Raw genomic sequence first — 15,244 nt, 5'->3', positions numbered from 1 at the left:
CTCATACTCTCAGAAGCTTGTGTGGAGGACAGTTTAAAATTACCTCAAGTGTTAGCAGAGAAAGGCCACAAAGCGTCGTCGTCAAATTGCCAAATTATCCTGACTAGTCTCCCAGTTCCTGCCACCACCATGCTTCACTGTAGGGATGGTGCCAGGTTTCCTCCAAACGTGACGCCTGGCATTCACACCAAAGAGTTCAATCTTTGTCTCATCAGACCAGAGAATTTTCTTTCTCATGGTCTGAGAGTCCTTCAGGTGCCTTTTGGCAAACTCCAGGCGGGCTGCCATGTGCCTTTTGCTAAGGAGTGGTTTCCATCTGGCTACTCTACCATACAGACCTGATTGGTGGATTGCTGCAGAGATGGTTGTCCTTCTGGAAGGTTCTCCTCTCTCCACAGAGGACCTCTGGAGCTCTGACATAGTGACCATCGGGTTCTTGGTCACCTCCCTGACTAAGGCCCTTCTCCCCCGATCGCTCAGTTTAGATGGCCGGCCAGCTCTAGGAAGAGTCCTGGTGGTTTCGAACTTCTTCCACTTACGGATGATGGAGGCCACTGTGCTCATTGGGACCTTCAAAGCAGCAGAAATATTTCTGTAACCTTCCCCAGATATGTGCCTCGAGACGATCCTGTCTCAGAGGTCTACAGACAATTCCTTTGACTTCATGCTTGGTTTGTGCTCTGACATGAACTGTCAACTGTGGGACCTTATATAGATAGGTGTGTGCCTTTCCAAATCATGTCCAGTCAACTGAATTTACCACAGGTGGACTCCAATGAAGCTGCAGAAACATCTCAAGGATGATCAAGGGAAACAGGATGCACCTGAGCTTAATTTCGAGCTTCACGGCAAAGGCTGTGAATACTTATGTACATGTGCTTTCTCAATTTTTTTATTTTTAATAAATTTGCAAAAACCTCAAGTAAACTTTTTTCACGTTGTCATTATGGGGTGTTGTGTGTAGAATTCTGAGGAAAAAAATGAATTTAATCCATTTTGGAATAAGGCTGTAACATAACAAAATGTGGAAAAAGTGATGCGCTGTGAATACTTTCCAGATGCACTGTACCTCCGCCAATAACTCACAAACAAATGCATCAGTTCCTAGGGATGTGCGGTTACTGCAGACAGTGGATTTTACAATATGCATTAATGGCACAGGCAGCAGTATGATATTTCTAAGCTTTCCACTGCTTACCCCATATAGTTGATTGATGAGGCACGGGAAAGGGTTTTGTCACATAAAACTGCTTCTGTGTCAAACTCCAACCTTATGTCTTCTTAAACTTTCAAAAACAATTCTTGTTACTTCTGCATGAGATACTGAGCTTTTCACAATCTGTGCTTTGCTCAGGAACTCAATTCCAGGTCCCGTCCAATAGCTGATAATTCAAAGGTTTTAGATCCAGTGGCAGCAGCCCATCCAGCGTGTCTTAGGACCAGAGCAGCAGCACAGCTGCCCAGCCTTTACTGCTTGGGTTGAATGTCACACTTTCAATTCCACCTGCAGCAGCAGCTTCCAGGAGTAAATGTGAATTGCCCATTCTAGGTGCTCCTAATATTAAGGTCCAGTTAAATCCGGCTACAGTTTAACCTTTATCACTTGATGATGAAGTGGACGAGGACTCCCATGATCGTCACAGAGTGATATTTCATATCTCCACTCCTCGTGCAGATCTCAGAGGCACAGCATTGTCGAATGCTGACTTGGAGCTGTCTGTGATGGTGATGTTCAGACAGGCTATGCTAAGTTTCAGAAATGAAACTTCCAAATACCTGTTCATCATGGGGGGTGGGTGGTTAGAAATATTTGCTTTGGGCTTGTATTCGAGCTAAAGATCAGATTGCTAACATTTACACTGATTCCCATTGTACTTATTAGGTAGGCTATGACTTTTGGGTTCTCCAGAAGCACTGTGGATTTTTAACATCGTTTGGCTTCCCTGTTTGACAAATTTCAAATCAGCTTGAGGCTTTGTAGATGATGACTTCTCCAGCTGTGATAAAATGTCAGGCACATACTAAAGCTAGTGACACAGTGACAAGAGGAAAGACCTTAGCTGACTTGTACACCTAGGAGGTAATGAAAGCAGGCCCTTCAGTACTCTAGTGTCCTCTCTCAGCGCCACAGGTGGATGTAACTCCATTATTAATATATTAGCTCAAGCTAGTGAGGAGGAAAGGCAGGTCTGAGTGGCAGACGGATGTGTACCGGACACCAATGGTCTGTGGCATCCTTTTAGCCCCACAGTCTTTTCGGCCCTCTTTGGTCCAGATGGCCCATTTTATGTGTCTAAAGGGGAATGCTTCCATTTATTTTGCTACATAGGCCTATAACATTTGTACTCAGTGTGTGATATTAGCTCTACAACACTACTAAAGAAAAGCCATACCTGGACCTCTGCCTTTTGGGCCTTTTCTACAACTACAAATGGATTTTTTTTTTTTTTTGCAGTTACTTAATGTGCAGGGGATAGAACACATTAGTAATAGTGGATTTGCTTTCTAAACGGGTAGAAGCTTTTCCTCGTAGGAAGGCTGATTCAACATTTGCTGCTAAACATTTATTAAAAAATGTAATACCTTGCTTTGGAATACACTGGCCAGTGACAGAAGGACTCACTTTGTAAATAAAATAATTCAGAACATTTGTAAAGTGTTGAGGACTCGTCAACTTCTGCATTGCTCGTTATCCTAAATCAGTAGGAATAGTTGAACCAATGGAATTATTGAAAATAAACTGACCAAGATGTGTGCAGAGACTGGCTTGGAATAGCCTGATGCTTGGTACTTCTGTCTATTAGGATGACATCATGTCGTTAAATAGAACTTTCTCCTCATGAATTTTTAACTGGACGACCTATGCAAAGGCCTGCAGATGCTCCTTTGAGATGAAAACAAATAGACTTTCTGAATGAAAGCATGGACGCTTACTGTATCGCATTCTTAGTTATGCTTCCTATCTGCTTGAATCTTCTTTGCCACCTTCCTTGACTGGACCTGCTCACTCACTCCATCCAGGAGACTGTCTACATTGAAGGACAATAGTGAAAGAACACTTTGGCACCACAATGGAAGGGTCCTCTACAGGTACTGCTCACTGCCTGTACTACTGTCAAGTGTGAAAAACACCCAGCATGGGTTCACACATTCCACTGTTGACTCGTATCTGCACGGGACAAAGACTCCTCACCCTAAGCATCCCGATTGTCCACAGCTTGCAGGTGTACAAAGGAATTTTGCAGGCTCCTCTGGATTCAGAAGATGATGATGGCAGTGAATTCAAGTTCATCAGTTTCACTGATTTCCACCATTTTACAAGCTCCTATAAAAGCATGCTTCTCACAGAATCCATCAATGTATTGTAATAAAGAACTCCTATAAGTCATTTGTTTGTTAGGTTATGTTAAATTGATAGAAATACTTTGTTAGTTATGTTAGAATATATGCCAATTTATTAGCACAGAGTCAATGGGAGATTCTATTATAAATCCCCACAAGCTAAGTTATAAATGGAATATTCAGTTTAACACGAGAAAGATAAGATTGTAGAAGAAACTTTTTTCCATTTTGCCTTTTATTCTGCAAATGGAATTTTTTTTCTGTATTTTTGTGATTTGCTCTTTTTAAATTTTCACTGAACTTTAAAAACAAACTTTATTGGACCGAGAAATTTCTTTTGTTACATGTTTGACTCATGCTGGATCCTACCTTGCTAACTCAGTGGTTGCACAATTTGGGAACCTGGAAAAGACACGGCTACATCTATAGGGTGTTCCAGATCTAATTATGCAGCTTTTAATGCAATGCAGGAAAACAATGCAAGACAAAAGAATTGTTTGAAATATCTTGTAATAAACGAATGCAGGGCAGATGCTACCATCTATCGGCAACAAAAATCATTTTTTGTGAACTCTCTATGTAATAAACTTAGTAAGTTATAGCGTAATGAAAATTGCATAATTGCATAATTGATTAATGTGGCTCATTCCTGTTACATAATTGCTTCCACCTTTTGGCACATTTACTAAGTTGATGCCTTCATAGGACACCCCTATGGTTATCTTCAGTTGACAGTCTGACGCAATTTAAAACGCTTGCCCCAAAATTGACCTTATAGTACAAAGGTGCATCATCACCAAACCCAACATTTAACCTCTCATGGATTTCCTTTGGTTTCTTCCCTCCTTTTGTAAGGAATTTAATGATGGTATGGTGCTCCCAATCACTTCTTTTGTAGATTCACAGGTAGATGTTTTTGCCATCTTCTCCGAATTCTTGATATTAAATGACTGTGTGGCATACCAATACATGTCCTGGGGCCTCATGTATAATGGAATGGAATTCACACTAAAACATGGCGTACGGACAAAAACAGAAATATGCGTACGCACAGAAAAATCCAAAACCATAAATCACACGTGTACATGCCTGCCGCCTCACCCCGACTCCTCCCAGAATTACGCCCCTTTATATATACAAATCAATATAAATAGCCTCTTAAGTTCAGTGTTCTGTAAAACGACAATGGTAAAAGCACAGGAAAAACATACAATTTGTTGGTTCAAGCAGTGGTATAAACAACAAAAGAAAGTTGATTGAGTAACATAGAGTAGTGGAGAAACTCAAAAGTTCAAGTTCAGAAAGTTGCACAGTATCCGAAACAAAAAGAAGTGGTCGGTGTGAAAAGGAGAGTCGTAGCTCACCATCTGAGTGTCATATGTAAACTTATTAGGGTACAGCGAAAAGGGAAAAAAATATATGGATATTGAAAAAAGGTCAAAATTTCCACTTTAATCACAGTTTATTTTGTCATTAAAGTAGAACGTCATAAACTTAATCTTAAAATTGTTTACTAGTTTCTCAAATCCTATCGTAACTAAAGTAGCATGTTAAATGTTTCGTATTCTATGTGTTCTTCTATGTACTCTGTGTGTGTGAATCAGTATGTGTTTCTTAAACTGGCTTTCTCTTACGCTGACAGGACACAGAATACATTACATTCATGATATTACAGCTCTCTGAACAATTTAAATACTAAGATGTATACTTGATATAATTTTCATAATAGGAATTAAAGCATGTATTAAACATGGGAACACTGTGGTGCAGTGATAGTGACGAGCTGGTGCCCCGTCCAGAGATTGTTCCTGCCTCCCGCAAGATGCTTGCTGCGCCGTGTGCGCCCTTCGATGAAATAATTTAATGCAGCAGTACTGTCTCTTTCAAGCGTACTAACCCCAATTCCTATCATTCTTTCTCTTTCTCCAAGTAACCAATTGCCACACAATCAGCTCTTTAATAAATGTACTGAAATATCTTTGTAGTACATTTTTAACTATTCCATCCATCCATGGTCGCACCAGTCCCAGTAATACAGCGTGAGGCAGGAACAATCCCTGAATGGGGTGCCAGTTCATTGCTATCACTTTCCACACATTTAATTATTAACAGTATACATTTAAATGATGTTAAAAATTTATCTGTATAATGTAATATATATACTTTACTGCATTTCATCTTAAAAAAAGATATCAAGAGCTCCAAGAAGATAGCACTTGGAAATCTAAATCGACTTAGAAGCCAGTCATCGTCATCATCTGTAAATACACACTCTCTTCTATTGAATTGAATTCCTTTATTGTTATTGTATGGTACAATTAGATTCAATATTCAAATCCTCCATAAACATACTTTCCTATAAAACAGTAAAATAACAATAACAATAATAATAATGATAATATGATAAAAACAATGAAAAATATACAATATGAAAGCATAAGCAGCTCAGGTTGTGCAATATTACAACTGTAATGCAAGTTTACAGTGAGGTAACTGTATTTATTAGTACAAACAGATCAACTGGGAGCACTTAATGGACTAATTGAGTGTGTTTATAGCTGAAACTGTTTCTGAACCACAAGGTACCTACAGGAAAGGCTCTGAAGCATTTGTCGAATGGGAGAGGTTCAAATAGACTGTGTGCATGGCTGAAGCAGCATGTGCTAGAAGCTGTATCCGGATAATTCTCTCCGCTCTTAACACAATCTGCCATAGAGCTTTCCAATCAGCTGCGGTAGAGCTGTAATTCCACATTCGGATACAGTGGGTTAAAATACTCTGAGTGGTGCACTGAGAGTAACAATGCTAAAGCAGCTTTAGTATTTGGAATAGTTTGGCCATTTGATGCACCATTATATGGTTACAGGTTGATTGCAATCACATGCCTTAAACTAAAACACCATTTGCGGTTAATTTCAGTGTATTTGATAAAGCCGCATCAAGGATGTAAATCTAAAAAATAAAGGGAAATTACAAAGGAATAGTTGCACTGCTTTGACGCTGGGTGCCGCCAGTTTGCAAAACCGAGCTGAAAACCTGTGTATATAATGGTTTGAGCTGGCATGAGAATGTGCAAGGCTTTACGCCAAGATTAGTTTTTAAACGTCGTGATGTGAGTGTGGAAACGGGCGTACGCAACATTTTTGTGCATACGCACAGTTTATACATGAGGCCCCTGGTCTCCGGTGATGAGTTCAGATCTGTAACAGGATACTTAGGTAGACAAGGTATTGAAGACCCCCCCGTGTTGTCTATATTCCTTGTAATTTAGGTACATTTGGAATTCTTGGACAACAAGCTGGATTATATAAAGCTGCAGTGGGAAATGAGAGACTGTTGCATCTTTATTTTCACTGAGACATGGCTCCAGGAAAACATTGCAGACTCTGCCATCCAGCTAGACGGACTGACCATCTTCCGAGTGGAAAGAGACGCCTCTTTGTCCAGTAAGACTCGCGGGGGCGGACTGTGTGTTTATGTGAACAGAGAGTGGTGTATGAACGCTGCCTCAGTTGTGCGACACTGTTCCCCGTTGATAGAGGTTTTATCAGTAAGGTGTAGGCCTTTCTACCTGCCGAGGGAATACAGTTGCATGCTGGTGGTTGCCATCTACCTCCCGCCTAGCCCAAATGCTAACCAGGCGCTACAGGAACTCTACGAGATCATCAGCAAACTGCAAACAATGCACCCCGAGGCATTTTTCATTATTGCTGGAGACTTCAATCATGCCAACTTGAAGTCATTTCTTCCAAAATTCTCCCAGAATGAACTTTGCTACTAGAGGGGGAAGCTGTCTGGACAATGTTTACAGGAGCGCTCCTGATGCCTACAAGGCCCTACCCCACCCCCACCTCGGCTGTACAGATCATATCAGCGTTTTTATGGTCCCTGCATACAAGTCCCTGCTGAAGAGCACTAAACCAGTCTGCAAGAGCATCAGAGTGTGGCAGGTTGGTGCAGTTTCAGCTCTCCAAGACTTCTTCGAATTGACAGACTGGGACATTTTCAGAGAGGCTGCTATGGATGGTGACTCCATCAATCTGGAGGAGTACACAGACTCTGTGACTGGCTACATCTCCAAATGCATACAGGATGTTACTGTTGCCAAGGATATTACCACAAGAGCCAACCAAAAGCCCTGGATGACAAGAGAAGTGCACAAGCTGCTCAAGATCAGAAATGCAGCCTTCAGATCTGGAGACAAGGCCGCCCTCAGGGTGACCAGAGTCAACCTGTCTCGTGCTATAAGGAGAGCTAAGTGGGCATACGCGCAGAGGATCAACAAACAATTCAGCAGCACCAGAGACACACGTCGTATGTGGCAGGGCGTTCAGACAATTACAAACTATAAGCCCAACCCAAACAGCAGCGATGGTGATGCCTTCCTTCCGGATGAGCTGAACAACTTCTTCGCACGGTTTGAGGAGCAGAACAAAGAGCCTGCGAGAAAAGCAACACCTCCCTCCACTGACCAGGTACTCTGTCTCTCCATAACTGACGTGAGGAGGACTCTATCCAGAGTCAATCCACGCAAGGCTGCAGGACCTGAAAACATACCTGGTCATGTGCTCAAAGAATGTGCTAGTCAACTGGCTGGTGTCCTCACAGACATCTTCAAAACATCTCTGAGCCAGTCATCAGTCCCAGCATGCTTCAAGTCGACCACCATCATACCAGTGCTGAAGAAATCATCAGTGACATGCCTGAATGACTACCGACCAGTTGCACTCACGCCAATCATAATGAAGTGCTTCGAAAGGTTAGTCATGTCACACACAAAGACTAATCTCCCTGCCTCCCTTGACCCTCTTCAGTTTGCACACCGCTCAAACAGGTCAACTGATGATGCCATATGCTCTGCCCTTCACCTCTCTCTGACACATCTGGATAAAAAAGACACATATGTCAGGATGCTATTCATAGACTTTAGCTCTACCATCAACACAATCATCCATGCAAAGCTGGTTGTAAAACTGAGCAGGTTGGGCCTGAACACCACCCTCTGCAATTGGATCCTGGACTTCTTGACAGAGAGGCCCCAGTCAGTTCGGAATGGCTACAACACTTCCAGCATCATCACACTGAGCACTGGAGCACCGCAGGGCTGCGTGCTTAGTCCACTGCTGTTCACCCTGCTAACTCACGACTGCACAGCCACGCACAACACCAACCACATCATCAAGTTTGCAGATGATACAACAGTGCTAGGACTGATAAGCAGGGATGATGAAACAGCATACAGAGATGAGGTGGAATGGCTGTCCGCATGGTGTGAAGACAACAATCTATCTTTTAATGTCGACAAGACAAAAGAGATAATCATGGACTTCAGAAAATCACGTCCTGCCCACATCCCACTCAGCATCAATGGTTTAGATGTGGAGACTGTTAGGAGTACCAAGTTCCTCGGTGTGCACATAACGGAGGAACTTACGTGGACACATAACACCTCATCACTAATCAAGAAAGCCCAGCAGAGACTACACTTCCTGAGGCGAGCAAGTCTTCCCCCTTCCATCCTCACCATGTTCTACAGAGGCACCATTGAGAGTGTTCTGACCAGCTGCATCACTGCCTGGTATGGCAACTGCAACATATCTGACCGCAAGCACCTGCAAAGGATAGTGAAGACAGCAGAGAACATTATTGGGGTGCCTCTCCCTTCACTACAGGACATATTTTACAAACGCAGTGTCCGCAAGGCCTGCAGCATTGTGCAGGATCCCTTTACACCCCTCACATGGACTTTTCACACTTCTGCCATCCAAGAGAAGATACTGCAGCATCAGAGCCAGATCTGCCAGGCTGCAGGAGAGTTTTTACCCCCAAGCTGTTAGACTTCTTAACACCAGGCTGCCCCCGGGACCTTCCACATGGCCTCAACCACCTCTAAAAACAGAATTTTTATACATGAAAACCACTGTCCTGCAAAGACGAGTGTGAATGTAGAAAAGAACTGAAAATCTCATACTGACCTTTAAGGATTTTCACATTCTTGTTATCCTTCTGCTGTGAAACATTCTGACCTGTCATTGTCTTAAACAACTATTATCATACACTGAAAATTTCTGTATTATCTGTATCTATTATTTATTTATTATATTACATATCTTACACATCAATATCGCTGCTACTTCTTTGTCCTATCTTTGCACAATGTCTTGTCTTGTTTGTGTTTTTCATTAAAACATTTTTTTTTTTTTTTTTTAAATTTTAATTTTTAAATTTTGAATTCTATTTTTAATTTATTATTTGCACGTCATGTTGTTACACTGTGGACCCTGAGCGTCGCAATTTCGCCTATCTGTATACTTGTATATGGTTGAGATGACAATAAAGTTCACTTTGATTTTTGACTGACTTGAAATGTATATGTTTAGAGCAGCAGCTGTAAAAATCACATAGCCAAATAAATTAGCACAGTATGAATGTATTTGTCATTGATAATGACATTTTTTTCTCAAATAACGTTTCATTGTGAAACCAGTTTTACCCAAAATTCAAAACGGAGTCCAGTTCTTGAAAAAATGCCACAATATCTAACGTCTGTAGTTTGGTGGTCACTTCCACATTTACTGATATTTTGGTTTGTAAATGCAATGACAACTAAAAGGGGAGCTGGTGGGATTGTATTGTTTTTTCAAGAAGCCTGCAGCTTTGGCCTCTAGTGTTTAGTTCAGTAAGGTTTCCACTGATGTGAATCTCTAACTTTCAGCTTATTGTCATATTTGTATAAAAATTGTGGAAATGTATATTTAAAGCATCAACAGCCCTAATGCTTGCATTACAATTGAGCAGCATTTTTTTAAATTCAAATTATGACTGAAGGCAAAGGTAATCAGTAATTTTTAGCAAGCATGTTTATTAGGCTTCTGTCACACATTTAAAATATCTGAAGCATTTACAGCTTTATTAAATACTTAAAATGCAAGGTATATTACAAAAAGTTTTAATAAAAACATTATTAGGTAATTAAACACTCTAAAATTTATTTTACATATATTCAATGGCTGAATAAAGGCTCAAGTTCAAAAATATTTTAGATCTATACAAAAAAAGCACATCACCAAAAAATAGACAATGAATATTTTACACAATATAAAAAATTGGACTTCCTTCCTATTAAATTCTATACATATAAAAGTGAAATGTGATATGCAAATCTGTACACAAAAAAGTGATATATTTTACAATAAAACCTCTTAAAACAGTGAATTGCCTACAAAAGTGAATACTCTACAAAAACTGATGTGGTTATATAAGGTACAAGAATCCAAACCAAAAAAGATGGGGAAAGCCTGAATTCCATAGATCTTGATTCAGATATTCCTTCACCTTTTAAAACTTTTACTCAAAGACAAGCCACTTGATCCTAGAAAGAAATGTGGACAATTTAAGAAGCCATCTTTCTTATGGGCTGTATTTCTTTCTTCATTTATAGAAGGTACAGTATATATCATTTAAACAAATATGGGAGGAAACTATAGTACATTAAAGAAGCCATGGTAGACACAGAGAAAACATACCAACTACAAAGAGACGGTAACTAGGCTGAATGCGGGTTCTCTGGGTCTACGAGGCAGCAGTGATAAACTACTGTATTTAGCCAACATGTTTATGCCTATTATTTAAACACTTTTACTAAACACAAATACTTTTTATAGAGTCTTCTTGCTCACCTAGTTTATGGCCTCCTAAACGTTGCTGTACCGCCTCTAAATGATGGATATATTCTGTCAGAGATCGCTCAGCATCTTGGGACGATGTAATTGACTGCTCATGAGATCTGCATGTCAGTGTAAATAGCAAACACAAAGCACAAAGGTTAATATTTAATATACAGCTTTAATAGAAAGCAGAGTACTCTGAAATATTATTTGTGTATCTTGTGTAGTATTATCCATATTGCTTATATTTTCCTAATCTCTTTAGATAGCACTTTTGGGATACTAATACAAACACAGCACAAAGAAATTGTAATTCTTTTACTTAAATATTAAAAACAGTTACTGAACCACCCAATTACAAAACCTTTAACGGTTCTTCAACTACTATGACAAGTGCTAATTGTCAGTTTCTATAGGTTTATAACAGTGAAGGTCTCCTTGAAATGGCAGATATACTGCATACTCTTTAGCCTTCTGGTTAACAAAATTGGACTATGGTGGTTTCCTAAAATATCTTGCATAGAATGGTTCAGGCGGCTGATGCTGTACAACTGCTGAATTGCTAAATTTCTGAATCAAGTGTATTAAACATGAACTAATAACAGAAATACAGTTCCTGGCATTAATTTGTTAGCTAACAACAATGTGGTGGTTAGTTTTAGCACAGCCTGGTATGTTATACATTAATTTGCTTTAATCTTTTGTGCAAGCAAGTTAAAAACAACTTGCTTAAAAAAATACAGTGCTTAAAAGTAGAATATTTTATTTAATTCTTGATACTGTGGTAAAATGGACTTTTTTTGATGTAACAAGTTTAACTGTAAATACATGAACATTAACCTCCTTCGTATTAACCCTAAGTATGACTTAGGCTCTATGCTAGAATGGTTAGCCACAAATCAGGCTCGGGCTGACGTCTAATGAGGCATTTTACAGTGCTAGCTCTGAATAACTCTATTGACAGTGTTCTGCTGCTATCCAGTACACAAAAAAATCATATCAAAAAATGAATATTTATATGTTTTTACTTGTTGGCTGGACGACCAAGATGAATCCTTCTATTAAATCACTGGAGGCAAAAGTGAACCAAGTGTGTTGTAGTCAGCGGGGATTATATTGAAAAGTAACGAGGGGTGTTTGACCATCAGATGATATATTTTTTTTAGTTAGGTAGTTAAATTATTGAAACCCTTTGTAACTATAAAATGGCCTGATATGAATAAATAAGGATGCAGCAGATTAACATCCCATCCTGGGCTGGTTACTGCCTTGTTTTTGATCCAGCCAAGATGGCCTCTGGCTCACTGAGAACCCGTACTGGAATAACATACCTTGACATTGTAAGGCTCAGTAAATCTAAAACATGGACAGGATGGGCAGTGGGTTAGACTACTGAGAAGAGCTATCATTAACAAATTATCTTCCATAATAACAACCCAAGTTTGATCTGAGTCCCTACACGTCTCTACCAGTATAATAAATGTTGGAGTTTTAAAGGGTCCATGATGAATAGAGTATTAAAGAAAAAAGAACAATGCTGACCAACTAGTGTTTCATGTTTTAACACTCACAGGACATAGTGGTCTTAACACATAAGCTAAAACAGAGGTCTGGCAATAATTAATGTCATTCTATCCATGTGTTTACTAACTAAAAAGCTGAACTGAAAGCAAATTCAGACAATGTATTTTGAAAAAGGTGAATTAAAAGTTAGACCAAAATTCTCTAAAACCCCTAAAATAAGAAAACAGTTTTAACAATTTCCTGATCAACCCTTAAAAAAATATTTAATCTGAGGTATTGATAAAAAGAGACCAGGGTTGTCACAATACCAAAATTTCAAACTTTGATTTGATACTAAGTAATGAAACTCAATACCATTTTCTATACCCAATACAATTTATAATGTACTGTAACGGAATAAATGTATGTAAATAAATTGCAATTCTGTATACATTAAAATCTTAAAATTGAAACAAATAAAGGAAACTTCAGTTATTAAAGGCAAATACTTCAAATAGTGCAGTCTTCTTTAACACTAGAATTACCAGAGCCTACGAAAAAACTTGTAGATCCGTCCCACCTTAAATCGCTTCACACTTCTCCATCAGCGTCTTTTGTCCTGTAAATTTGTTGATAAGCAGCAAGTAGTCTATTATCACATCCCCCACCAGTAAATCTGTTTACCTGTGTGTCAGTTGCTTGAAGTTGTATAGAGTGAGAAGTCAAGCAAAATGACACCTTTTATAAATACTATATCGTTATTTGGAACACATGCATTTCGTGTGTGTTCCGTGTCTACAGTGATCTATGTAAACACATCGTTAAAACAGAAACGTTTTTCATGTTTTAGTAATAATTGACAAAATGTAGACTTGAAGTTTATAATGTGTAAAGCCTAAAGTCCAAATATCAAAGAAACACTTTCACAACAGGTACAAATATAACAGAACAAATGCGCTCAGTCAGTCTGTAACAGCCGGTGTAAATGTGTGATACTTGTAAAGGTTAGTTTTGTTTTGTTTTTGTTTTTTTAATTCAGTTTCATTCTCTGTCGCATTCACGATTCTACCCTATCCCCCTCCCCATCTGACACTGCTGTTTTCACATAAAGATGTGCTATAGCTCAAATGTTTTTATTTGGATCACATAAAGATGCGCTATAGCTCGCTGTAGCTCAAATGTTTTTATTTGGATCACATAAAGATGTGCTATAGCTCAAATGTTATTTATTTGGATCACATAAAGACGCGCTATAGCTTGCTATAGCTCAAATGTTATTTATTTGGATCACATAAAGACGCGCTATAGCTCATGTGTTTTTATTTGGATCACATAAAGACGCACTATAGCTTAAATGTTATTTATTTGGATCACATAAAGACGCGCTATAGCTCAAATGTTATTTATTTGGATCATATAAAGTCGCGCTATAGCTCAAATGTTATTTATTTGGATCACATAAAGACGCGCTATAGCTCGCATGTTATTTATTTGGATCACATAAAGACACGCTATAGCTCGCATGTTATTTATTTTGCCAACGCTACACCTTCCAGATCTAAACACTAGCGTGGTGTACTGTATGTGCCCAAAAAAAGTCTGACTGCATTCTCGTACCATTGCTCGCATACTAAAATGTCAGCAGGTATTTTTCGTGACATTACACGTGTAATTTGTGAGCATGCCTTTGACGATCAAACAGAGGAAGCTCTGCAGTTCAATTGTGCCTTTATGCTGTAGATCTGGCTCTTACACACAAAGGACGGTGCATGTGCCCAAAACATTAACATATATGATATGGAAAAAGATGTTCCGCTGTGGCAACCCCTAACGGGAGCAGCCGAAAGAAGAAGAAAACAATTAACAGTCTAAACATGAATGAGAATACCAAATGGAAACTATTTCTTCCAAGTCATTTACAGAAAATTCCAGTATATAGTGATGGAACTAGCCTAAACTCTTAAAATGAACATTTATCATTTTATTTAATATTTCTGATGTAAATGCACACAATAGGAGAAAGATGAGAACATAAATAATTGAAATACACTGTGGCCTTACCTGTTCTGGAGCTTGTATGGTGATTTAGGTGACTGAACAATATGTGTACTTCTATTAAATGACACATTTTCTCTTGTTGGAGGAGAATTGAAAATAATAGTTGAGTGCTGTGGCCTTAAAACCTCAGTTCTGGTTCCATGGACTAAGAAAAAAAAAGAAAAAAAAAACATTCATGTGAATTCAGTCTTAGAGCTTCAAACTTGTCTCCTGCCTTCTCTTTAATTCTTCATGAATAAGATGCTAAAGGAATACTATTAGTAAACATAATATTACAGAAGCAGCATAAGTCATTATAATTAGATATAATAGTTAACATGCATGGAAATATGTTGTTAACTATTATTAAAATAAAAACTATGGCAGTGGCCAAGGTAAAAACAGACTCTGAAGAATGCACCAGTCCATTAAACACTGCAATAGCATAGGAAACTTACTTTTAAGCTTGGAAAATGCACAACCTTTGTTGTCTTTATTAGCTTTACCAGAGTGCTCTGTATTCTGTGAAAATTATTTAACTGTTTGTCTGGAACCTATCATGAATATCCATAAGGTTTTACAAAGCAAGTTTGTAAACATCAATAGAGTCAAAACATTGTACTTCTACCATTATTACATATGAAAGACCATTGGTGCTAAAATGAAGTAAATTAAATGGAAATTATTAAATATTC

The 15,244-nt window shown here is 38.8% G+C and overlaps 1 protein-coding gene across 1 annotated transcript in view; it reads right to left on the bottom strand.

The window, feature by feature from the left end:
- Window positions 1-10,184: 10,184 nt before the first annotated feature.
- pcnt (pericentrin) overlaps window positions 10,185-15,244 on the bottom strand; it is a 245,819-nt gene continuing 240,759 nt past the window's right edge. The window contains 3 exon segments of the mRNA XM_051931264.1: window positions 10,185-10,714; window positions 11,022-11,128; window positions 14,574-14,715. Of these exon segments, the coding sequence (XP_051787224.1) occupies window positions 10,674-10,714; window positions 11,022-11,128; window positions 14,574-14,715 (290 nt within the window). The 3' untranslated portion in view covers window positions 10,185-10,673.

This window comes from Erpetoichthys calabaricus, chromosome 8, assembly GCF_900747795.2.
Source record: "Erpetoichthys calabaricus chromosome 8, fErpCal1.3, whole genome shotgun sequence".
NCBI lineage: Eukaryota > Metazoa > Chordata > Cladistia > Polypteriformes > Polypteridae > Erpetoichthys > Erpetoichthys calabaricus.
This window is presented reverse-complemented; position numbering and strand designations above follow the sequence as displayed.